The sequence below is a fragment of the Serinus canaria genome, chromosome 4 (genome assembly GCF_022539315.1).
Source record: "Serinus canaria isolate serCan28SL12 chromosome 4, serCan2020, whole genome shotgun sequence".
NCBI classification, from domain to species: domain Eukaryota; kingdom Metazoa; phylum Chordata; class Aves; order Passeriformes; family Fringillidae; genus Serinus; species Serinus canaria.
Window position 1 is genome coordinate 65,394,943 of NC_066317.1, and position 25,516 is coordinate 65,420,458.

General features: G+C 50.3%; 1 protein-coding gene across 1 annotated transcript; it reads left to right on the forward strand.

The window, feature by feature from the left end:
• Positions 1–1,239: 1,239 nt before the first annotated feature.
• Positions 1,240–25,516, forward strand: ATOH8 (atonal bHLH transcription factor 8). The gene is made up of 3 exons (XM_030239563.2): positions 1,240–1,662; positions 15,818–16,009; positions 23,951–25,516. Exons 1-3 carry the CDS (start codon positions 1,240–1,242, stop codon positions 23,954–23,956), a joined length of 621 nt encoding a protein of 206 aa, XP_030095423.2. The 3' UTR covers positions 23,957–25,516.

A 25,516-nucleotide genomic window follows, 5' to 3' on the forward strand; every position in this document is an offset into this window, starting at 1 on the left:
ATAAGGAACCAACATCCCTTTCACTGCTATGAATTCAAGCATCTCACAGCTTGCATCCCATTGATTCTCAGTACAACTTAACGTCTAAGGAGTTTAGATGACTTGAAAAGCCAGGTGCCTAAATAACAGAGACACTTTTTAAAATTACAAAGGATCTCCTGAAGTCCCTTCCACCCCAAAATTTTCCTACAATCCTGATAAACGCAGTTTATTCCCAGCTGAGCCACAGCTCTGACTGTAAACTGCACCTCTCCCTCCCTCCCTCCCTCCCTCCCTCCCACCCTGTCTGTCCACTCTGCAGAGGCCCCTGGCCCTGATTCCCCCGAGGCTGAGGTAAGGGGAATTGAGGGGTTTTGGGGTCCCAGCAGAAGGCAGCCCAAAGCTGGTAACAGTAACCCACGAGCGCAGACTCCCTTGTTAGCCCTGTGAAAAACAGGGCAGACTGTTGCTGCGGAATAATTCTTCCCAGCGGGTCCGAGTCGGTGGCGGAGCAGCGACCGGAGGATTCCACGAGCGGCGGGAGGGATGCGCGAGAAGCGCCGGAGCTCCCCCAGTTTCCCATCCCGCCGGGGTGCCGGCGGTGCTGCCGAACACATTCAGGAAGGCGACGTGAAGTGAGGCACCCCATGCCTCGCAGATGAGGGTCTTGATGCTGAAAACCAGCGATAAGGGAGGAGAAGCGGAATGAAGCGGGTTGGAAACCAAAGCAAATCCCAGATTTCCCTGGGGAAGCAAGGCAGGGGGCTGGGGGAGAAGTGCACACGGTGGGTCGCGGCGAGTCTCCGGGGGGCAGGATTTCTCTTCCATCGCATGGAAGAGCGAGATTAAAGAAGAAAGTGGGAGTGGGGTGGGAGGGGAGGGAAGGGAAGGGGGGGTAGGGGGGGGATGAACAAAGGAGATTGGCAGCACAGCTGTTTTGGGAAGAAAAAAAAAAAAAAAAAAAAAAAAAGGCCAGCCTTCCTGTTTCTTTAAAGCCGCTCATCTGCGCGGCGGCCGGCTGCCGGCGGCGGGAGGCAGGCAGGCTGCGGGGAGCTGCTGCGCGAAGCTGCGCGGAGCTGCGGCCGGGCGCACGGCTCGGAGGACGGACGGACGGAGCCGGGGCTCCGCTGCCCGCCGCGGCCGGGCGGGCGCAGATGGGCGGCAGCGGGGCGGCGGCAGCAGCGGCAGCAGCAGCATCGGGAACAGCGCAGCAGCGGCGGAGCGGCCCCAGCTGAGCTTCGCCGCGCAGCGCCCCGCACCATGCGGAGCGCGCCGCTGGCCGAGGGCGAGCCCTGGCCGCGCCTGTGCCCCGCCGAGCTCGGGGGGCTGCGGCGGCTGCGGCGGAAGCACGGCGGCTGCAAAAGTTTCCGCGTGGAGCTCAAAGTGCTGAGCGGGCGGCGGACCGGGCTCCGCGCCCCCCCCGCGCCGCCCCCCGCCGCCGCCGCCGCCCCGCCGCCCGCCTGGGAGCCGCGCAGCGCCGCGCTCGGCCCCGCCGCCGCCAGCGCCTTCCCCGCCGCCCCGCCGCCGCCGCCCGCCGCTTCCCCGCGCCCGCGGCCGGGCGAGGCGTCCGGCGTCTCGCCGGAGATCAAAGCGCTGCAGCAGACGCGGCGGCTGCTGGCCAACGCCCGGGAGAGGACCCGCGTCCACACCATCAGCGCCGCCTTCGAGGCGCTGCGCAAGCAGGTACCTGCCGCCGCCCGGGCACCGCCGGCCGCTCCGCCCGGCCGCTCCGCCGGCGGGGGGCACCGGGCAGCGCTCCGCCAGCCCGTCCCGTGCTCTGCCCGTCGGGACCCCGCGGGGGGCTGCGGGGACGGGGGAGCGCCCGCGCTGCCCCGCGCCCGGGGCCAGGGGAGGTGAAGGGCAGGAGCCGAGTGGCCGCCTGACAGGAGAGGAAGTCGGTTCAAAATGCCTGGAAGTACCAACCCTAGAACTGTGCTAACACTCAAGATAAATAAATAAGGGCTTTTAATTTGCTTGCAGTTAGAAAGTTTTGGACTTTTTTTTTTCTCGCCCGGAGGGAGACTAGTGTAGAGAGCAAAAAATAAAGCAAACCCGAGAAATCCCTCCGGCGGAGAACAGAGTGTGTAGAGAGGCACTTGGTCAAGCTGGAAGCTGGGGTGATGCTCCTGTACCTAGAGCACGTGTACTTGCCAGCTGTCCAGCTGCGGTGAGCTCTCCCAAAGAGATCACCGGGAATGTGGGCAGCGCCGTGCTCCTGCTGACTTTGGTGCAGGGTGTCTGATCCCTCAGAGCCCCTGGGTTTCTTGCAGGAGCCTCTGAAACGTTCTGTGTGCCCGTGTGCTAGGGATAGCCAAGCTTAGCTGTGGTTCTCCTTCCCATGGTTTTTACTGTAGGGTGAGTTTGAAGTGTGTCTGGTGCTGAGCTTTCTTGCTGAGAGGACTTGAAAATACTCACGGTTGTCTGTAAAGGATTTGTTCATAGTGTCAGGGTGGCACTTTTGAAAGGTAAATGAAAGGTTTTGGCCAAAATCCTTCCATTACCTCCCCAGCATGAGGAGAGATGCACAGAAGCCACAAGGCTCTTGTATCTTCTGCACAAGGATAAATCAGTGCCCTGGCCCCTGCACTCAGCCTTCTCTGCATGTAGGCGCCGTGTAGAGTGCAGTGATAGACAAAGATGTGCTGTCACATTGTGCAAGCCCAGCTGTGCTGGCTTTTCTGCCTTTCTTATAAATGTTGATGGGACTATTCCAGGTGTGCAGGAAGGAGGAGATGCAGAAGGCTCAGAGGGTGGTAAGCTGCAGATGAGTCTGACTGTGAGAGAAGTTAAGCATCACCTCTCCCAGAATGGTCCCTCCAGCCTGGTGGGAGCAGCGTGCTCTGTTTGCAGGGGAGCTCACACACACAGGTTTTTCCCTACCATCTTCTGGACATTACTAATCTGAGCCATTCCCCAAGTGTACTCACTTTAGGACTCGATCCTCTCCCCTGCTTAGAGGAAATCTGCTTGTTCCTATCTTCAGCATGCTGCCTGGAGCCCTTCTCAATGACTGCTGTGTCTTGGGTTGTTGCACCCCAAGAGTTAATCCTTTCCCGTCATCTACTTCAGCAAACACAGTTCAGGGGCTGAGACCGGGGCTGTGTGTCAGGAGAATCACTGGAGAATCACTGGGGGACAACTAAACTAGAGCATTTCTGATCACTGTGCAGTGGTGGGATCTCACTGCTCCTCTTACAATCCCAGTAATCCAGTGCATGCTGGGCGCTGTCCCCCAGCGCTGAGGCTGCCCCTTGTAGATGCTAACTCCAGACTTGAATTATTTTGTTTCTGTGAGCTGCTTCCATATTTCAGTTGTTTGGTGACTGTGTGGAACACGCCTGGAAGTGTCAGTCTGATTCTCCATGGACAGACATCTACACCACCAAAACCGCAAGGGGAAGTAGCACTGATTTCCCAAATCACTGGCAATCTTGTTCTAGGCTGAGCCTCAAGCACAAGTCAGGCAGGCAACAAATTAAAGCCGCACTCTTTTGGGAAATAGGCAACTCTTGAAAAGCCTCAGATTCCTGGCCTTGGCCCTGTCTCTATAAATCACTTCAGCCATGGACTCAGCTGGGAGCCCAAAGAGCCTGGAGAACAAGTTGCCGTCCTCTCTTCCCGTGAAAGCCGGTCTCTAGGGTCAGCACAGGAGCATACAGGCAGAGCTGTGCTCACTCTGCAGAGAGAAAGAAATCATTCTCTGGGAAATGTTTGCCACGAGGTTTTCCTAGCAATTTGCTGAGGGGTGGGCTGGCTGTCCCGACCATCATTGGATGACATTTGTATTCATTTCTTGTTGGGCTGCCAGCGGCGTGCCTGGTGCCGTCCGTGACATCAGGTGACAGTCAGCTTCATTGCACACACGCACGGCGCTGCCTTGGCACTCACGTCATTGGCAGCGGTGACGGCAGAGGGGCTTCTGGGGTGCAGCTCAGATCAGGAGACAGGAGGTTCCTTTCTGTCACACCTTGGCCAGCGGGTAGGAAGCAGGGCTGTGGAGATGCCCTGGTGGAGGTACACGCAGTAGGGAAGCTTTCTCAGGTCAGCACCGTCTTCCCACACGCCAGGGCATACAAAGGGCCTTCAGCCCCTTGAGAGAGGCAATGCCTGTGTGCTGTCTGCTCCAGGCCTCTCTTCTTGTTCCTTGGTTAGTCCTCCGTCCCCTCCTTGTCATCACATATCAGGCTCTTAAGCAGCTGGGAGGCTTTTCCTGAGGCACTGAAACTGATACGTCCCCGCAGACGGGCGGGCGAGGAGCAGGGGATTGTGCCGTGCTTGCACACAGCCAACCCTGGCCCCACGCTCCTTTGGCTGGAGGTCAGGTGCTGCATGTGGAGCTGCTGGAAGCAGGAGCCTTCCTCAGCCAACATCCACAGGTGTCATCCCTGTCCCTACCCTGTTTGGATGCACGAGTGGAGATTCCCATCCTCACTGGCACATGTGAGATAAAACCCAATTGCTTGCAGGATCAGACCCACCACGGCCACACTGTAGGGAGCCCATCCATGCTTGCTGAGGAGGAGGAGGAGGAGGAGCAGGAAAGGGAAGTCATGCCTCTCTGCAGGACACTCTCCCTGTCTCAGCAGCCCACCCGAGGGCAGGCGACTGGCACGCAGCACAGCGGACAGATGGGCTGACGGCGGCGTCCCGGCGCTCCACAGCTGCCTACATATGGCACACATGTTTTGGCTTGTGCTGGCTAACTCTCCAGATGGCAGGAAGGGGTGTGGGGTTCTTTTTTTTTTCCTCCCAGTTCTTGGTGGAGGAAGAGCCAAACACAGTTGTTTCACACAAGGAGAGGCTAACCCAGCCGTGTCCCTGAGGACTGAGCTGTCCCCAGCTTGCCTTCAAGGCCAGGGCCCCCTCAGAGGTGGGAGGTAGGCAGGCAGCTGCCAGCTCTGGGAAGCTGCCTGCTGTTGGGAGAGACGTGTCCTTGCCACTGTGTTCACCCCTTGGTGTCACAGCCACCAGGAACGAGGATTTCTCTCCCTCTCTGAATTGAGCTGCTGCCTTTGCCATATGACCATAGCACTGAAGTGGGACTGAAGAGCAGATGCTCTTGAGAAACAGCTTCTTCCCCCTGGTCTTGGTACTTGTGGTCTTCAGCTATTAAGTCTGGAAGAGATTTCTCCCCCTTAGTCCCCCAAGTATCATTTGTCCAAGTGATCCTTCCGCTGACAGCAGACTCCTGAGGCAAACAGTGTAGTTCTCCTTGGAAAACACTGACCTGCTCTGAGGCACTTTGAGGTGGTGAGATACTTCTGCTGTACTTGGCTGTCCCTCTGCTGCTGCCTTTCTGGTGTCCCTCCTGGGGGCTGCTCCTGTCTCTGTGGCTGGGCAGCTCCTATCTGGAGCACTGGTCTCCTGCCCTCAAATGCCCTGGCAGGTGCTGGTCAGTGAGTTCTTGCACTGCCCTGGCTGCTGCAGGACCCTCCACATGTGACATGGTGGGTCATCACTTCCATCCTTTTCATCTTTCTCTCCCTGCCATGGTGGGTGGTCAGTGAACCCAAACATCTTTGATGCAGACAGACACATAGCACTGAGTTCACAAGGACCTGGGGTCACCTTGTCCTCCATGTGAAGACTCCTTCACTTTTCCTGGGGGATGTTCAAATTCATGGAGTGGTGCAACCATCTGGAGGGGACAACATGTGACAACAGCATTGCCTATCTTCAAAGCAACTGTTCTCCATGCAACGCAATTCTGTCTCTTTTTTTGTCTGCAAATTCCTATTAGCAGCAAGAGACTCATCCTCCAGCAAATCCCATCTGTGAAACTGAACCATCGTAACTTTTATTGCAGTATGGCCTTTGCCACCAGGTTTTCTGCTGGAGGCCTTGGCCAGAAGGGAATTGTGCTCTTCACCATGAGACTGCGTGGACAACCAAGCAAACCAGCATGTTGCACTCCCAGGAGCTGGGATCGAGCTCCTCAGCTGTGCTGACAGACCCTAAGGTGGCAGCAAACTCTCCCTCGATGGATGGAGACAACCACAGCAGCCTTCCTGATCTGGAGCCTGCCTGGGCTTGCACATCTGGTTTCTCTCTGGAGCACTGCTGTCCAGCTCCTCCTGAAGAAAGTGATGCATCGAGCCACAGTGAGCTGGAGTCTGTACTGGGAGCAAATGTGTCCACAGACATTTATCTTCCCTTGAAGTGCATTGGCGTTTTCCTAAATCTTTTCACCACCACGTTGCCAGGACATTCTCTGCCTCAGCAGCTGCTCCCCGCTCCCTGCACTCGTGTGGGTTCTGGAGATACTTTAGGGTTTTATAGGGGTTTTTAGCTGCTGGAATGGAGGTTTTACCCTCCCCCCCACACACACTAGTATCCTTTCACTTTGTGCCACTGGCATGCACATGGCTGCTGTGGCTTTTTGTTAAATCAGTGCAGAAAAGACCCTGCTCCTTCCCGTTGGGAGCATGGTGGGACATCAGGAGCAGAAGTCTCAAGGCTACAGGAGGAGATTTTGTGGCTGTGGGGACAAACTGTCTGCAGGGGTTTGAAAGGACAAGCCAGGCAGGAAATGGAGGCAGGAGCTGTGGCTTGAGGAGTGCTTTAGCCACAAGCCAGCAGAGGCTGAGGCTGTTCTGCAGATGCATCATTCTGTGCTCACCCTCTTTGTGTGTCATCCCAAGGGTGGCTGTGGTTTGTCACCTCTGCAGGCAGGACCCTGCATGTGACCAGTGTCGCTGGCGTGTCCTTTCTGTGTGGTGGGGAGGCTGAGAGCTATCCTTGATCACCTGCTGACATCTCCCAGCCCTGTTCCCAGTGATTCATCCCTCTGTGATCCCACCAGCAGGAAATCCTAGGATGCCTTAAAACCCATCTCCTGTAGGCAAACCACCCACTGAACTCTTGGGGGGTGAAGGCTGGGCAGGAAGGTTTGGCTGATGGAGAGATGCAGCTGGACTTCAGGGGAGCAGGAGCATCTTCCAGACACAGTGTGCAGTGCCACTGCTCTGTGTTGTCACTGAAGAGCCCAGCATTAACCAGAGCACCTCCATGGCTGCTGCCAGTCCCAAGTGACACTGATGGATATTTAGAGCCCAGAGTGGGGCAGCCCTGTGGTTTAACAGCTAAAGAAGATGACAAAATACTGGCCTGAAGCAACACAGGAGGAAAGAAAATAAGGGAGAAACCAAACAAAAGGACAAAAATCCTGAAAACAATGGCTGTGTGTCACCAAGAGCAGGGCTTTTTTGCTCCCTTGGCTGCTGTCTAGCTGATTTTATCCTTTGCTACAAATCCTGCTCCTGTCGGGAGGTATTTGCTCTGCCTGCTGCAGCCACCCTGAGTTAACCTCTGTGTTTTCTTATGTCTCCCACTGAAATTGGAGAAAAGAGTCTGCTTTTCTCCATCAAGCTTTGAATCCAGCCTCTGCTGCCTGCCTTAATCCACTGTCAAATTCCTTTCTGGACTGCAGTGGGGAGGTGGGACACTTTTCAGTACCTTGCAGCAGAGCTCCCCAGGCTCTTTGTTCCCAGCCTGCATCTCCTTTGGTCAATGCCATGTGTATTCCCCAAGTGATATATCCCATCCTGGTCCTGGTTTGCACTGTCCCCTGTGCCATGCAGGGATGCAGGCATGTGTGTGCTGTGGGAGGTTGTCCTCCTCTGCAGCTGCCACGGGCTCATGACAGCTCCAGGGGCTCAGCAGTGACAGCAAGGGAGAGGAAAATCCCATGGTGTGCATCAGTGGCTGGTGACTGAAGAGTTAATGCCACTGTCTCCAGTGGAGCTTGCTCTTCTATTTACCAGGGGGTTTGAATCCATTGGACCTCAGAGATGCAGATGGCCACTACTAAACTACCACCCAAAAAAGAGTTTCCCCACTATAGTGCTGGAAGGCAGCCCCTTTCAGAGGAGATTTTCTGTGTCCAGAAGCCCTGGGATTTCTCCTCTGATAATCCCAGTAATTGTCTGTCTAGTCACTGTTTTGAGAAGTTGTTCAAAGAACCAGCAATAAGGTGAGAGCTTTGCTGCAGCCCAGCAATGTGATATTTTTCAGGAGTGATACTGAGGGGTGTGCTATGTGCAGGAGGCTTTGGGGATGCAAAACCTCTGTGGGAAGTGCAGGACAACTGTCCACTAGGGAGCAGAGCCAGAACTGGGGCAGCATTAACCAGACTGCCATTTGGAAGAGATTCCCAGGGTGAACTCACCCAGCACCACACCTAGGTTTTGTTTGGAGGAAGCCAATTCATTCGCTCCAAGGAGTGAACTCATGTTTTTGTAATGTGAGCAATGGGGGAGCCAGGAGCTGGGAGGGAACCAGGAGCTGGGTTGTTTGACAGCCTGGACCCACCCCAGAGGCAAAGGCACCTCGGTCAGGACTGAGTGGTGCTGCTTTTGTTCTTGCTGGCATTTTTCAGCTGGGTTTGGGCCTGGGCTGAGCACTTTGCTCCCCATGGTGATGCCGGGGTGAGGGTTGCTTTCAAACTGCTGGGATTGCATTGCTAGCACAGGGCTGCCCCTTTTCTGCCACTGCATTTTGGGGGCAGAGGTAACAAAAGCCCCCCAGACCCATGGCATGGAATAGCTGCCCATCGCTGGCTGGAGTAGAGCTCTGTGTAGCATCTGACTCTGTGACACCAGAGATGGTCAGGGGAGGTGACTCCTCCCCTCTGCTCTGCTCTGCTCTGCTGAGGCCCCACCTGCAGTGCTGCATCCACCTCTGGAATCCTCAGGACAGGAAAGATGTGGATCTGTTGGAGCAAACACAGAGGAGGCCACCAAGTTGATCAAGTGAATGGCTGAGAAAGTTGGGATTGTTCAGCCTGGAGAAGAAAAGGTTCTGGGAGATTTTTTCAGCCCACTCACCCCTTCCCCTTAAAGGAGGGGAAAAAAGAAAAAAAAGAACAAATTGTTTAGTATGCCCTGTTGTCATAGGACAAGGCATAATGGTTTTAAACTAAAAGAGGGTAGATTTAGACTAGGTATAAGGAAGAAGGTTTTTGCAATGAGGCTTGTAAAACACTGGCACAGGTTGCCCAGAGAGGTGCTACATATCCCATCCCTAAAAACATTCCAGGTCAGGCTAGACAGGTCTCTGAGCAACCTGATCTAGTTAAAGATGTCCCTGCACACTGCAGGGGGTTGGACTAAATGACCTTTAAAGGTCCTTTTCAACTCAAACTATTCTGTGATTCTATGGGGCCATGCCATATATCCACACAGCAAGTTCTGGCCTCAGATCTGACTGGGTTCAAACCCAAGGGTGCTGCCCCAAAGGTCCAGGTCAGTGTAGTGAGCACCAGTGGCACAGAGGAGCCATGGAGGATCCTGGTTGCTGCTGTGCTGCAGGGGGGATATTCAGGCAGCAGCAGCAGGAGGGATATTTGGGAATCAGCTCTGAAGGGATCTGGCAGGACTGTGAAAGGATGTCCCAGGAATACTTGGAGGCTTTTCCATCCTACAGCTGTGTAAGTTATCTTTGTCCCACCTGAAATATTAGAAGGACTCAGGGCCTGCAGCTGTTGAAAGCAAGGTAGGGAGGCCAAGTCACCTTGGTGGTTAACCTGAACACACCAACCAAGTCATCAAATGAGTCCTGCAAGCAGCAAAAGGACCCATATGTGTTCACTTCATCCCCAGAACTGGGTGGAAAAAGGCTGGCTCCAAACCCTTCCCAAAAACACCCTACAGTGTAACACATCTTGAATGCAGGCAGTGATCTTCTGGGCAAAGCCTTCAGCTTGTTAAGGCTCTTACTCATAGAATCACAGAAGGCTTTGGGTTGGAAGGGACCTTAAGGATCATCTAGCTCAAACCCCACTGCTGTGGGCAGGCACCCTTCCACTAGCCCAGGTTATTCAGAGTCACATCCAGCTTGGCCTTGGGATGAGGCATCCTTTCAGGGATGAGGCATCCCCACATCCACAGCAGCTTTGCAGATGCCAGCCTGGAGATAATTTGAGATCATGAAAGAGGGGCTTCCCCAGTGCTCAGGGCCAACAAGCAAGGGACCCTGTCAATCCACTGCCCCACCCTGCCACTGCTCCCCCAAGGTGCCTTAGCCCCAGGAAGTGTCTGACTCACCCTGGGTTAGAAAGGGATGTGCAACAGCCAGAACTATTAAGTACTGGACATTTATATGAACCTCTGGAAATATTTTTGGCAGGAAGCGCGGCACAAACAATGAGGCAGCGCCGCTGGGCTGCGTGTTGGGATGCAGGGAGAGGCAGCCAAATGTTTTCCTGGGGGAGGGGGGCAAGGAGAGGGGCCCTGATGTGTTTTTACTCCCAGCATAAAAATAAACCAGATGAATTAGCAGACAGGTAGATTCAGCAGCTTATTATGGCATGTTGAGGAACTAGCTGTCAGGAGGGCTTGGCTTGTGCTGCATCACAAGCAGTGCCTTAGAGCAGTGCCTTAGAGCTCTACACTGCCTTAGAGCTGTCCCATCTTCCCTGCAGGGCCTGGGGGGCCCAATTCTGCCCTGTGTGACCTTCATGTGGAGGGGATCTGTGCACGTCTGTGCTGCTAAATCACATTTGGAGCACAGTAACAGAGACATCTGGACCCCCAGCACTCAACACCCTTCTTTACCCCAGCATTTTCATGCAGTGTAAAAGCAGACTTGGTTTCACAGATGTTATCTGTACAGGTCCTGAGGGTGTTTATGGAAATGGTATCTATTTTATAAAGACAGAGCTACACAGACAGAAGCTCAGTGATGTGAGGAGCTTAATCCTCCTAAGTGCACAGGATGCTCCTGGTTGTTCCCTCCAGACCCATCACGGTGAACACGCTCTGTACCCTCCTGTGGCAGGGTGACAGTTGTACCCTTTCACCCATCCCTAGCTGGTCCCCAAACTCATCCTGCAGCCTCCTCTCCTGTGCCATGTCAGAACCAGCTGCTAGCCCATGGCTTTGGTGGGTGACAGTGGTGCTCTGGATCCCTGCCCCCCTCAGGAGGGCTGGCTGCAGGTCAAGAGCACAGCAGATTTCCCACAGACTTCAAAGGGAGCATCTCTGGTTTTCCAAGGGCGCTGCCTCTGAGTTGAAGACGTCAAGGATAGAACAGACCTGTTAGGTCACATCCCTTTCTATTTTCCTGCCAAAGAAGGGCTCTTCTGCACAGGAATATGTCCCAGGAGCATTCATCTTGCCTTGCTTCAACTCCTGCCAGCCTGGGGATCACTGATAAGACCCATGAGACTCCACAGAGCCCTTTGCAGACACAGCTAACAAACATCCTCTGACTGGAGCTCTGGTTCCTGTGGTCCCAGCTCACTCTGTGCTGATGTCCCAAAGCTGAGGATGGTGCTGGTGTCCTTGCCTTTCTAGCAGACAGCTGCATTCCTCAGGATTGGTGTGAAATTTCAGTTGCAGTTCCTTCCTAATTCCTTTTAATCATTGCAAATATTGCAGACAAGATGGTGAGCTGTGCTGCTGCTCGGCAGAGACCAGTGAGGTCAGATAAGGGAAATATTTTCATTAACTGCCGAGAACTCGAGCCTGGTTCCCCCTGGCTCTGGATGGACCTGCTCAGCTCACAGCTGCTCCATTAAAGCATTGAAGTCTGTTCAGTTCAGGCATGAGGAGCAAGAAGGTGACAGAAGGAAAGGGTTTGGTCCTTGCCAGGAGCATGACAGATACCTGCTCACGTTACTGCCTGCCAAAGACCTGTGTGGAAACTCTGGGGGGTCTGGGAGGGTTATACCTGCAGGGCTACACCAGCCTCAGGTGTTTTTCCCACCTCTAAGGCACTCTCTCTGTTTAAAGCTGGATGTTGAAGATTTCTTGGCATCCAGGTGTGTCACTGACACCCTTTACTGCAGTTTGTACGAATCCGTCCCCTCTTTCCTGCAGACTTTGTGTTAAAGAAGAGGTAATACCCAAGTTACACACAGGCACACTTGGGGAAGTTTTGGCTCTGGTTTTAAACTAAGTGGCTCATTCCTCTCTTAATTTCCCATGTTTAATTCAAAAGGAAACATTAAAATGGCAGGAGCTGAGCCAAGAGAGGGAGGGTTCCTATTAAATAGTTTTTCTAACACCGTTACCATGGCAAAAAAACCTCTTATCTCTTAATGTTGGTGCCCTGCACCCAAGACAGGACTATCTGAACACCTCAAGGTGAAACTCCTTCCATGGGCATACAGGGCAGCTCCAGTTTGGACTCTGCTGCAGTGGTGTGGGAAAAGTGCCATGCAATCCCAGATGAGGGTTTTGTCAGCTGTGTTAGCACTGAAATCTTCCTTGCCTTTTGTAGCAAACACGTCCTACAAAATAGTTTGGGTTTTGTTTTGTTTCTTTTTGTTTCCTTAAAAAAAAAAGAAAAATCCCAAAAAACAAAAGAAAGAGCAAAACAGATGAGGAAAAGAGACATTAGCCTGCCTTCTTGTGTTGTAACTGGACAGCGTCTGTGCATCAGCCTCAAGGATTTCATGGTCTATTTTCCTTCCACTCAATTTAACTTCCTTCTTGCTCTAATTCTGAAATTACTCCCACATTTCCCTGAATCCTTCCATTTTAGTTTCCATCTTGCTTTGTTCTTTTCTGATGCTGTTTGATCTGGGGTCTCTGCCGCTTTCCTTGCGTTGGCGTTGAAAGAGCCTTGGGTGTTTCTGCTGCCTGGAGCTCTTGCTTTCAAAATAACTCAGCTCATTGCATCTGGGGACCAGGTACTGAGGGCAGGGGCATTGCTGGGAGCATAATGCTGGCAAAAAAAGTGAAGGCAGGGGTTTAGAGAGAGGTTTTGTCAGACAAAAAGGAGCTCTTAACAGAATCTCTGCAATGTCCCTGCTCATTGCAGGGGGAGTTTGGACTAGGGGACCTTTAAAGGTCCTTCCCAACCCAAGCTATTCTGTGATTCCTTGTATTTTTAGGGGAATCAGTAGTAGATGGTGCATATGAAAAAAAGGTCAACTGAAATTTTATGGCTGGTTTCTGGAGAGGCATCTCAGCCACATCCCAGCTCCAATCCTGTGTTCAGTTTTGGGTCCCTCTTTACAGGAAGGTCATTAAGGGGCTGCAGCATGTCCAGAGAAGGGCAGTGAGATGGGGAAGGGTCTGGAGCACAAGTCTGATGAGGAGCAGCTGAGGGAGCTGGGGGGCTCATCCTGAGAAAAGGAGGCTTGGGGGGAACCTTCTGACTCTGCACAACTCGTGACAGGAGGGGGCAGCCAGGTGGGATTTGGTCTCTTCTCACAAGTGACAAGTGATAGGACAAGAGGAAATGTCCTCAAGTAATGCCAGGGGAGGTTTAAATTGGATATTAGAAAACTGTCTTCACTCTAAGTGTGGTCAGTCATTGGAACAGGCTGCCCAGGGAGGTGGTAGTCACCATCCCTGGAAGTGTTCAGAAAATGTGTAGGTATGGTGCTTGGGGACACAGTTTAGTGGTGGCCTTGGCAGTGCTGGGTTTATGGTTGGAGTCCATGTCCTTAGGGGTGTTTTCCAGCCTAAAGCATTCTATATGTTGTACAAGACATGGCCCATAGGGTCCACTAAAATCCTTGTGCTCTTGGGTTGGGGTGAGCCAAGCAATCAGTTTGGATTTCCATAGGCACCATGGCAGAGGTCTTCCCTAGGGAAGAAGAAATCAAACAGCTTGGATGGGAGTGTGGATCAGTGATCAGTGTAGAGGCAGGGAATGGTAGGTAGGGAAATAGGGCCATTTCCTGCAGGGAGGGACATCATGAGTGGACAAACCAGGGTCTGACTCTGAGCTTAGCTCTGCTTTAAACTGGGAATGTCAGGTTCCACTGCCTGAAATTGTGGCTGTGCAAGCTGTGCTGAAGTTCAGGACTCTGAGTGATGAGGTAATCATATGGCAGATGAAATAAATACCACACAGATAAAGTGGAGTGATGCATATGGAAAAACCCATACCAGAGTCCACATGTGAAGTAATAGACCCTGAACTGACCATTATTTCAGAGAAGGGAGACCTTGGGGTTTCTCTGGATGGTTCAAGGAAAGTCTCAGGTCAGTGTCTGGCAGCAGTCACAAATCAAATCAGGTGTTGGGAAGAAAGGAATATTAAACAAAGCAGAGAACATAAGCATCTGTTAGATACATGCACCCACAACATGAACACTTTGTGTTGTTCTGATCATCTCATCTCCAAAGGGACTAGGAAAGGTTCAGGAAAGAGCAGCAAGGGTCATCAAAGATATGGGATGGCTTCCATAGAACTGTCTGCTGAGGAGGATTAATATTTTTCTTTTGGAAAAGAGGCTGAAAAGATGATGGTGAGCTAAAAAACACATGTCACACAGGAGGTGAATAAATATCTGTTGTCTTCTCTTCTAATATAGAACTACAGTACCTTAAGGGAAGACAGTAGGAGCCAAGTTCAAAACAAGCAAAAAGAAAAAAAAATTATATAGAGTGGAGAGAATGCTCTGCAGAAAGATGTTGTGGCTGCTCAAAATCAACAGGGTTGGTTCATCTTATCAGACCAAGTTCATGGGCAGAAAAGATCTATCACGGGTTGCTAAATTTGGGGAGGGGATGGCACATCTAGCTGTAGTGATTGAGGTGATGGTAGCTGGAGCCTGACAGAACACTTGGGGAAATCCTATCTATGCCTGGGCTGCTCTGCTCCTCCTTTGGCATCTGTGTGTGGCTGCTCTGGGGTTTGTGGAGGGCTGAACCCATTTTATCTTCTGTAAAGTCAGGGAGAGCATTCCGCGGGTGATCCCATCTTTGTGTCCCTGTGGAGGAGAGAGAAGCTGAGGCATGAGCATGGCAAGAGGAAATAAAAATCTGCAGCCCTAAGCTGAGTGTGACACCCTGGAGGGCTGTGGAGATCAGAGACTGGTGCAGAGGCAGGTGGTAGAGAAACATGGAGGTGTTCCAGTGATTGATGACTGTGAAGACTTTGACAGGTGGTCAGACAACCTGAGGGGCTCGGGTGGATTTCAGATGAATGCACAGCTTCAGTTTCCTGTAGGCAAGAGACTCTTGCTCATCAAGGCTGAGTGACCTTCAGCAATTTTGCAAACTAGAAAATGGGGTGCCCAAGCCTATCAAATTCAGAAGACCTCTCTTTAAGCTGAACATATGAAAGTTTTATGGCTAAAATCAAGTGTTGATGTAGTGGTTTTTTAGATCATGATTGAAAACCGGCCCACCCTTCTGCAGCAAGAGCCATATACTGCTCAGCTATTCAGACCCTTTCACTTTATTTTGAATTGTTCAAATGTTTCACCTTACAGTAGAAATCTTTAAGAGTGAAGAAATAAAGTGCATAAGATACACTCAGCTCCCTGAAACAGACTCTGTTTTTGTCTCTTTTGGATGGTGAGGTACCATGATGGAGTGTTAGAAATTAGAACAGGTAGAAATTACTGCCTGCTCAAGGGCCTGCTACTCAACAATATTGTGTTTTTGAATGGGCTGAAAGTCACAATTGATGATGTTTGAGCACAAAAACAACAGGTTGTGATTGAGCTGCTCATACCTTCTTACTGCCTTATTCTGCAAGACCTGTGATGGCATGGGAGCTAATTGTGGGGAGTAAGTTACTCAAGACAAGTTACTGGGAGGCATGGGGATGCAGGTTTCTAAGAAACAGAGCCTCCAAGAAGCAAACTGTGCAGCAGGCTGATGTCCTGGGCCGTATCCTGCCATCATATTTTAAGCAGAACTGCCCTGCTGAAATCAAGAGGCTTCGTGCTGCTTTCATCCCCATGGAGATCAGCAGGGGAGTTCTTCTTAAAAACCTGTTGGGACCATATGGCATTTTATCACTAGAGTTTCTATTTATGTTAAAACTGCTAAGAAAATAACTCAGAGTTGTTTTGTCATGCTTCAAGCGAGATATTTTGTTTATCTGGCCTAATTTTTAATTGTTTCTTTTTCCCTGTTGCCCTTTCTAGGTTCCCTGCTATTCTTATGGTCAAAAGTTGTCCAAACTGGCCATCTTGAGAATAGCCTGTAACTATATCCTTTCCCTGGCCAGACTAGCAGACCTGGATTACAGTGCTGACCACAGTAACATGAGCTTCTCTGAATGCGTGGAGCAGTGCACTAGGACCTTACAAGCAGAAGGAAGATCTAAAAAAAGGAAGGTATGTTACAGCCTCTCCCCCTGCTCGCCCCCTAAAAAATGGTAAAAGTTACAAAAGGGAGGGAAAAAAAAAAAAAAATCCAAAGTGGTTTCCTTCCTTTCTGAACCTTGTGAAATTTGCCTGATATTTTTTATCCCTCGCCTTTCTCTCTCTGTTTTTCTCCTCCATCCATCTGATCTTGTAATAACCACATTCCTCCCTAATCAAAAGCTTTTCTCTCCTCCCCATCCTCCGCGCCAGGCTCTTCCCCTCGTTAGTCGCCCATCGTGTGTTTCAACACGAGCGTGATCCCATTAAGAGTCATCCTGGGACTGTTACTTGTTAAACCAAACCAACCTTGAGTCGCCTTTGGGAGCCTGTAAAACACTGTCACCCTCCTGTGTTTTCTGTTTTGTTTAATCTCACACTTATCTCTGAGAAAAATCACCCGACAACAAAAAAAAAGGTAGCTAATGGAGACATTATATGTATAAACACATTAGTAAGATGTATGACCTGAAGGACATGTGGGTATCTTGAGGAAACAACGTTAAATCTAATTATGCCTTGCATTCCTTTAGGTTACTTAACACTGAACCAATTAGGTGAAATCATCGTCAAGCGGCGGGAGGAAGAAGCAGAGCGTTCTGCCAGTTTTCCTCTCAGAGAGTGACATGGGTGAATTAAAGGAGTGATTGATGTCTTTGTTCAGGCTTTTATGACAAAAAGAGTTTTGTAAACTTGAATTGAACTTCCCCCTGCTCTCTGAGCTTGCTTGTCAGGCAGGATAATAAATCAGCAGGATTTTAATGGATGAATGGGCAGCTAAGCTGGGGAGCAGGCTCCTTCCCCGGTGTTGTTAAGATCTGCCTCTGATTCGGGCAGGTTTCCTCACTTTTTCCTCCTCTTTAGCCCAACAAATCATCCTGCAGCAATTCAGTTTATAAATAAACACAATAGCACACTCCCTGTTGCTTCCTCTGGCTGTCAGGGGCTGTATTTATGCCCATGGAGCAGCAGTGCCAGGCAGAGAGAGACACAGCTCCACATGCCCACAGCTGACAGCTCTGCCTGGGACTGGGAGGTGTGGGGAGCTCCAGGGCACAGCCCAAAATTAGGGGTTCACCCTGGGCTCTGTAGTGCCACAGGGGTGGCAGTACACCCCTAGTCACTCTGTAGTGACCAGGGGTGTCCCAGGGACTCTGAAATGGTGCTGCCAACCCTGGGGCAAGGTTAGAGTTGGTTCTTGGGTCTCCTCTCCAGTTAAGATGGGGGAGGAGAAAAGCATAATTTTTGGAGCTTCAACAGGTTGCTGGTTGGGTCTTGGAGCCCCTCTCCATGTCAAGAAGAGAATGAGCATCCTTTGTGAGGCTTTAATAGATTGCTGGTTAGGTCTTGGGTCCCGTCTCAAAGTCAAAAATGGAGGGAAGGAAGGAAGAGAATGAGCATCCTTCATGGAGCTTCAGCACATTTCTGGGCTGCTCTTCAGGCTTTGGGTGCCCAGTGGGCTGAGACCCATTGTCTTGGCGTGTGTAAACCAACGCAGGCTTAAAGACAGGAAACAAGGAGCCATATTTTAAATGGCTCCAAATCCCGGGTTGTTTACATCTGAAGGTTAGAGCTGGGCCCATCCTTAATTTAAAAAAGAAATGAAGATTTAAAAGCCTTCCATTGACGGTGGCTCACTCCAGAGCGGAAGTGTGGAGAAAAGCCCCGAGCCAATCGAGAGTGCCTGAACAATGGAACTCTACCAGGGCACCACCAACCCACAGAAACAGCATCACCAGGAGAAAATCTGCCTTTTCTCCACCTTCTTGAAAGGACACCCACCATAAACCTCCTCCAAAAGCCCCCTCAGAAAAGCAAGTCAGGCTTGGTACCCAAGGCAGGGTCTTAATCCCTGCTCTGCCTTGCTTTTCTTGCTGGAAATTATAGTTGTGCTGCAAGTTTAGGGCGGCCACAGAGCACATAGATTCCCTTAGGGATGACAAGTACAGTTTTATTTCCAGCAGTATTTGCCCCGGTTGATGGCAAGAGCACATCCAGCTGGTGATGAAGCCAAAACCAGCAGGTACCACTGAGTAACTCTGGTAAATCCCAGTAGATGGGAGTGGGGATGCAAAGCCTGGGTTGGGAGGACTCATCTTGCACGTCTCCCTTTCTGCTTGAGCCAAGCAAATCGTGAGCTCAGGGGAGGAAAAGGCTGTTGTCAGAGGGAAATTACAGATCTGGGATGGCTGTGCAGCTGATCCAGGCTCTGGGTGTCAGGTGGTGTGAAGGGATGTCTCTCCTGGGGGGTCTCACACTACGGCTGGATGAGGATACAATGGCTTGGCCCAAAATCGCCGCGCCCTCGTTAATGTTGAAATCGGCACGTTTTTGTGAGCTCTGTGTGTTTTTAATCAGGTCTCTGAAACCACTACTCACTGAGCAGTTCCTCTGAATTATCGACTTTGGGGTGATTGTTATTTTGTTACTGTTTTTTTTTGAGTTGCCTTTTATATTCTCTCTTGAAAAAATCCCAGCGATCCTGAGCCCAGACCTCCGCTCCTCGAGCTGCAGGTTAGGTCCACAGCACCCTTATCTCCTGTCATCTCCATTTTATTGTGTGTCTGCCTCTCTCACTCTCTCAGCTCTCTGGTTGCAATGTGCTGTGGCACCGTGATCTTTTCACACAAAAAAGTAGCTGGTTGGAGTTTGTTTTGGCAGGCAGAGACTCCAGATGTTGCATTTGCTGGATTGTGCATTGCCTTTTGCTTTGTTTTTGGGGGCAAATTATCCTGTGTCCCTAATGCTAGGTTGTTGTTCATATTTTGCTGTTGCAATAGGAAATTTACTGAGTGGTTTTACCCCCCCTTTCTATTCCCATTTTGTTAATTAGAAAAGTTGGCTTTAGCCTTTCAAAGCTGACTAGAAAAAAAAAAAATCCCCTTTTCTGTCCTAACTACAGTTATAAGGTGATTTTAGTTCTTGCAATTGAGACTTGACTGAGTATGTTTGGTGATGGGAGATCTCATTTATAAGCAACAAAGGAGGCTTCAGATGCCTTTTCTTTAAAAAGAAGAAAAAAAGCTGACTGTGGCGGGGGGGTGGTGAATTCTGATGATAGTTTTCATTCTTTAAAGCTGCCTCTTGCTTGGTTATAAATGATCTGGACTAAGCCTTGTCCTTAACCGTGCACCCAAGAGTTGCACCACGTTGGAGATCTGGGTTGCGACACCCTCAGCAGAGCCCCAAGTCCTGCAGGGGCCACACTGATGTCCTGGAAAAAGGGGGGAGCTGCCCTCAGCTCTGGCCAGGAGCATTCTTCAGCAGCACAGAGGGTGCAACAGCAAGAGAAAGGGAAGTCCAAGTTTTCCTTATCCCCAAGGTACCCTGTTTCTGCATGCCACATGATCCCCAGTGGCCAGGGTTATCTGAAAGCCTCTCAGGAATTCTGTGGTGTTTGGGGTCCAGCTTGCTGGTCCCACTGTCTCTCGGGGCAGAATTCTGGTACCCTGCAGGAAAGCAGCTCAGAGTCAGGATAAGGTTGTAGGGTGCATGGCTGGGGGCTCTCCCTGGAATTTGAAGGGTGCAGAGCTGTGCACCACAGCCCCCCAGGATCTGACCCCAAAGCTGCGGGGCAGAGCTTATTTCACAACCCCAGTCACTCAGTATACCCAGAGCAGGATCCAGCCACGGACAAACACCCTGCGCAGCACACCCGGCACCCAAAACCCCAAACACCCGTGGCAAGGCTCCTTTTCTTTCCCTTCCCCTCCCCTGGTCGCTCTGGATTAGCCCCGTGCTAGGCAGCAACATCGCCGCGGCCATGGGAGCTCAGCCGGAGCAGGGAGGGATGGGTGAGGGATTTTTTTTTTCTCTCTCTCTCTTTCTCTCCTTCATCCTCCCCCCGTCCCGGCTCTTCTGGCAGTCGCAGACTCCAGATGTTCGGAGCGCGAGCTGGGAAGTCCTGCTGGCGCCACTTGGGGCAGAGGGCAGGGGAAAGGCACGCGAGCTGGAACCCGGAGTACTCAGTCACTGCAGGACTTGGCGCATTCCCCAGCTCGCTGCTGGCACATTCCCCAGCTCTCTCCTGGCCATCTGTTCCAAAAAAACACTTTCAGAACCTCATCATCACTCAGGATACAACACTGCGAGCAGCTGTTAGCGAGGCAGAAGGGGGAAAAAAAAAAAGAAAAAAAAAAAAAGAAACACACACACACACACATTAAAAAAAAAAAAACCAAAACCATGCGAAAGGTCTCTTTGTGAGAGAGGAAACTGGGTTATGAATAACAGGCGAGCTGTTGGAGCTCAATAAAAGTTTTCGGCTGGAATTTAGTTTCTTGTTTTTGTGCCTGTGTGTGTGGATGAGCACAGACACAAGGAATTAAAAATTAAAAATAAGCTGTACATATATCTTTTCCCAGATAATTAAATAATATAGAAACATATATGGAATGAAAAGCTTCTCTGTTTGTTGCAGCCTGCTGCACTAAAAGGGCTGACATTATGTATGTAATTATTGCATTATATAAAATAGTTATTGTGGTGTGCCATGCCTTGATGCCCCCTCATTGCTACTTTGCTAAAAGCAGAGCTCCTGCTGTAGGTAACACTTATTCCCACTGAAAAAATTGGAAGGAGGGTGTTCTGCAGGCGTATTTACTTGCAGGAGTGAACAAGTTAAGGGTTTATATTATAAAAGAGAAATGGTACTGGCAGACTTGATTTGTACAGCACTGAAACCATTTGCTTGGAGCATATTTTTTTGATAACACTGAATCATGACTCGTGATTTATTTAGACAAAGCCCCGAGATAAAGCCACAGCTCCCACCCCCTGGTTTGTGTGGATGATCCTGGCTGCAGGGTCTTGCTGTTATTGATCATCTGATATTGATTATCAGAACCATTCAGAGCCAGCACAGTAAAACCTTGATGATCTGCATGGCATTTCTTCCTCGTGGCTTCCCATCCTGTGTGGGGAGGAGGGAGGGGGTCTCATAATGAGATTCGACCTCCCTTTCCCCTGCAGTTTGCCTTAGCAGAGGTTCCTCTTTAAAAATAGCTTCATTTCCCTGCTAGGACTTGCCGGCGAGAGCGGGCAGCCAGCCAGTCTGATCCCCACGGCCGCCAGCTCCGCGGGCTCCAGGGAGGAGCTGGACCACAGGAGAGCAGCAACCCGCCCTGAGCCGCCTGTCCATCTGTCCATCTGCCATGGCACAGCATCCCTGGGGGCACAGAGGGGACCTGGGTCTGCCCGGCCATGAGTTATCCCTGCTGCATGCTGGCTGAAGGATTACCCACCCAGGGACCTGCTTACACGCAGGGCAGTGAGAGGGTAGTGAGATTAATTTGTTCATCACCTGTGCCTTGCATGTCCCTGCAGCCCAAAACAAGGATTGCAGCTGGGGCACAGGTGCTAAGGCTCGTGAGGAGTTCATGAGCAAGATCCCCCAACTCTGGCCAGGGAGGCAGCAGCAGCTACCCCAAGGGCATCCCCAGGGGCACTGCACACCCTGCATCAGCCCACTGGGGCATTGAGCATCAGTACCCCAAAGAGCAGGGCCCAAAGCTTTTCCTTACAGAAAGATGTGATGTGGGATTGCCCTGTGGCATCACAGCACCCCAAAAGGCCCTTTGCTTTAAAGGGTGTTGGAACAGTCACATCACAGCACAGGGATGGGACCAGGGATTTGCTCCCATGGTGGGAGCAGGATCTCAGCAGAGCCCATCCCCTTTGTAGCACGGGTGTTGCCAAGAATAAGGTAAGATCCACCCCATAGATATTGGGTAACTGCAGCAAAAGGAAGATGTGAGTAGAAGAGACAGGAGAAGCCCTGGAACAAAGGCTGACTCAATTCCAGAAGTGCTTTGATTTATAGAGATTGAAATGCTCCAGGATGCTGCAAACTCACCAAGGTCATTGGGCCAGTTGTCAAATTCAAGAGCCATGGGAGTTCTGATGTTATTAGTTTAAAGCAGACCCAGGCTCATAAATCTGTCTTCGGAGCTCCTGGCTGAGTGAAAAAGGCTGGAGGGGGAAATAAAAGCCCATTCCCACCAAATATAACCCATGGCCAAGCATTGGGCTATGCCTGGGGACCCATCAAGTGGTGCCAGTGAGGTGTGCTGAGCATCTCCATCGTCTTGCAGGGGGATCTCTCCATTCCCCTTTCCATTTCCTGTGTCTGGAAGGTGCAGCACAAATGGCCTGGCCTGGTTTCTGTATATTCCCTCTTGTCCCCCCATGGCTGATCTTCCCCAGTTGCAGAGACTTCAGAGCAGAGACCTGGCCCTGAGACTACTCTTCCTAAAGCCCTCCTGCTTCCCCAAACCCACAAATGCTTTTGATCTCTCTGCTGTCTTTTAATATTAATGAGAGCAGTCATTGCTTCCCTTCTTTTACATTTTCTTTCCATAGGTAAATGTGGGATAAATTAAACAACCTACTTTTCTATTACAGGTTATTAATATATGTTACATATTGTTGAAGGGTCCCAACAGAAATGTTGGCAATGCACAAGGCTGTTTGTCATTCTCCCACCTGAACCTCATTTATTCAAATCCCAAATAAGGCCTTGAATTAGAGAAAGTTCCTACATCTTCTCTGAGCAGCACTAGGTAGGATTGTCCAGAGACAACTCCAGGGATCTGGGGTCCAGCAGACACCAGCGTTTATTGCATGGAGGATGAGCTGGGTGCTTTTAGTGAAATATTCTTATCAAGAGAAACCTTGATGGTCCTGGGGCAGTCCTGAGCTTCCCTGGGTCTGCACTTGACAGAAGGGGGTGAAAAAGTGGATTTTAGGTTCCCCTGTCCCTTAGCCTGTCATGGGTGATGAGCTGTAATCGTTGATCTCACAGCAGCTGTCCTAATGATAGCCATAAATCAAATAAATAGCAGTAGGTTACTTGTATTTTATACCCTGATGTTACAATATCCAGTGATGGAAAAGGAGAGGCAGTACAGAAACAAAACAGACTGGGGAAGAAAGTTTTTCAGGCCAGGCTTTTAAGGAGTTTGACCTTTTTAAGACTGACAGAAATATGGCTGACCTGTTCAGGGAATTGGTGAGTGTGTCCAAATCCAAAGGACTTTCAGAAGCTCTACTGCACCCTGAAAGGTTCTTGAATCCACTGGCAAAAAGCAAGAAATGCTGGTAGCACTAGCTAAATGTGATCTCATTTCCAAGTTTCTAATTCCTAAGTTATTTAAAAGAGGATTTAGAGCCCACGTGATGAAGGCAGTTTGGACAATGGGGATGTGATCTCATGAAATCCTCAGGCCCTGAGGATTTTCCTCTGTTTTGAGCTATGTTAACCATTGTTTGTGGGATATTTGTGGGGCTTATTTTAATGCTGAAGAGGGGTTTAGGTGAGATTTCCTTGTCTAAAGCTGCCATGGTTTGGAGTCTAAAGCTGCTATGGTTTGGAGTTGACCATTTTCCTGTGGACCTGGCCATAATATTCTGTAGTCCAGTGTAATTTCCCCCAGCAGTGACTCACAGAGGATGCTCAGGCACATGGGACAAGTTGCAGTCCCACAGACTGAGCAGCCATGCCAGCAGAAAACTCAATACAACAACTAAAATGTGGAAGGAAAGCCCATCTCCTGCTTAAACCCATCTAGTTGCCACTCCTTTGCTTTCTGAGATCAGGTCCTGAGCAGAAAATAGCAGGTATTTGCCATCACTTCTAATTATTTTTTTTCTTCAGCAAGAGTTGGACCCAACACCAAATTACTGTGTTTTTCTTCTTCCCCAAGCCTTCCTTTTCCTGTCTGCCCCTCCCTCTCCTCTGTGCAGGCTCTGGCCTCCATTGTGGCACCTACAGATGGTTCCAGTGTGAGCCCAGCTCTTAAAAATTGCAGATCCATGGCCAGGAGTCCCCAAGGACGGTCCCGCGTGCGTCAGCCATGGTCCATGCGAGGGACACCACGTGTTCACTGATCTCATGGTGCATCTTTCTCTTTCCAGGAGTAACAACCAGGAAGGGAGGATTCAGAAGAGCTTCCAGCCAGAGTTACATCTGGTCTTGGCAAAGGTTGCATGATCCAGATGAAGACTGAAAGCAGCTTTTTTGCAGAAACCCCTATTGGAGATGACGATTGGCCAAGGAACTTTCTTAATCTCTGGAACAGAAAGGAAAAAAGGAAAAGAAAAGGAAAAACAAAAGGACAGGGATGCTTCTTATTGTTGTTAAGCCAGCCACCTTTTCGTACGTGCAATTTATTTAGCACTTTTCCCTTTGCTTAACTGGGAAATGTTACCCTCTCAGCTCATGTGTACAGTAATTTTTTGTTGTTGTTGTTGTTGCTGTTGTGCCAAAGATTTGATGGAGCTTCTACACTGTGTCTTATTTTTGCCTTAATGTTAAACCTTTGAGCCAAAGAAAAGTCAGAGGAGCCATTCAGATCGTGGCAAGCAGGCCAGCCAGCTGTCGGTGACAAAGCCCAATTTCTGTTCCCTTCTGTGAGTTACCTCTTATTTCTGCAGCCTGCACTTCCCTGCCTGCAGCCCTGGAGCCAGCATTTGGTGTGGGCAAGAGCTGGGACAGCACCAAACCATGCTTTTGGCATTCAGGTTTGCTTCTTCCTTTGAGCTACTCTGTAGTTCTGCCTTTTGGGCAATTTCCTGATGTTCCTGCCTGTGCGACACATCCACAGGGCAGAAATACTGACACGAAGTGAGAGCTGAAACAGGAGCTATGAATTTATTTTTTTTTAATAAAGAAATAAAATTAAACAAGCAAAAGCAAAGTTCCATGTAAAGCAAAGAGAGAGAGAAAAAAAGATATCATAAGAAAGTTCAGCCAGGCAGAAAGAAGTGCAGCAAAATGATTCAGCTGGTGTTTCAGGTTTGTGAAGTCTTTTTTTCCATGGGGTTTTTCAAGTGGTCAGAAACCCGTGTAATGCAAAAGCATTTGAATCCTATACTGTACCTTTCACTTCAAATTGAAGTAAAAAAAAAAAAGAGAAGAGATGGAGAAACATTTGCTTGGAGTAAGCAGACTTTATAGGTAATGCAGTTCGTATGCAGGACATCTGCTAATGATGGAGGGACAGAGCTCTGTGTTCAAGTAAAAAAATATGAGTTTCCAAACCAAGATTAACATGTTTTGTTAATCTCAAGGGGAAATATTGTTTGTGAGGCCAGATTCACATCCTGGCATTCAGTGTGAATCAGGTTCCTGTGTGTCTGACTTACTCCAGTGTGGGTCTGGCCAAGGACCGCCAGGCACTGGGGCGGGTGAGGGGATGGGGCAGGCAAGAGTCACTGGGCAAGGGAGGGAATAATCTCTGTTTTACTGACATGAATATACAAAACTTGAACTCCTCAGTGCCTGCCTGTTTATTTCCCAAGCTGAGCAATGGGCTGGTGAGCCCCGAGCTGGGGAGTTTGAGATGTCTTCTACCAGATTTCTGGGGCACGTGGGACAGCTGTGTCCGAACCCCTTCCCAGGAGCTCATTATATTGCTCCCCCCTCCACTCTCACTGCTGGTCATTATTAGCAGCCCAATAAAATACATTTTTAGATTGTCA

Coding starts and splice junctions, on each gene's coding strand:
- ATOH8 (XM_030239563.2), top strand. CDS start 1,240: ATGCGGAGCGCGCCGCTGGCCGAGGGCGAGCCCTGGCCGCGCCTGTGC. Junction 1,663..15,817: donor TCGAGGCGCTGCGCAAGCAG/GTACCTGCCGCC, acceptor TGCCCTTTCTAG/GTTCCCTGCTATTCTTATGG.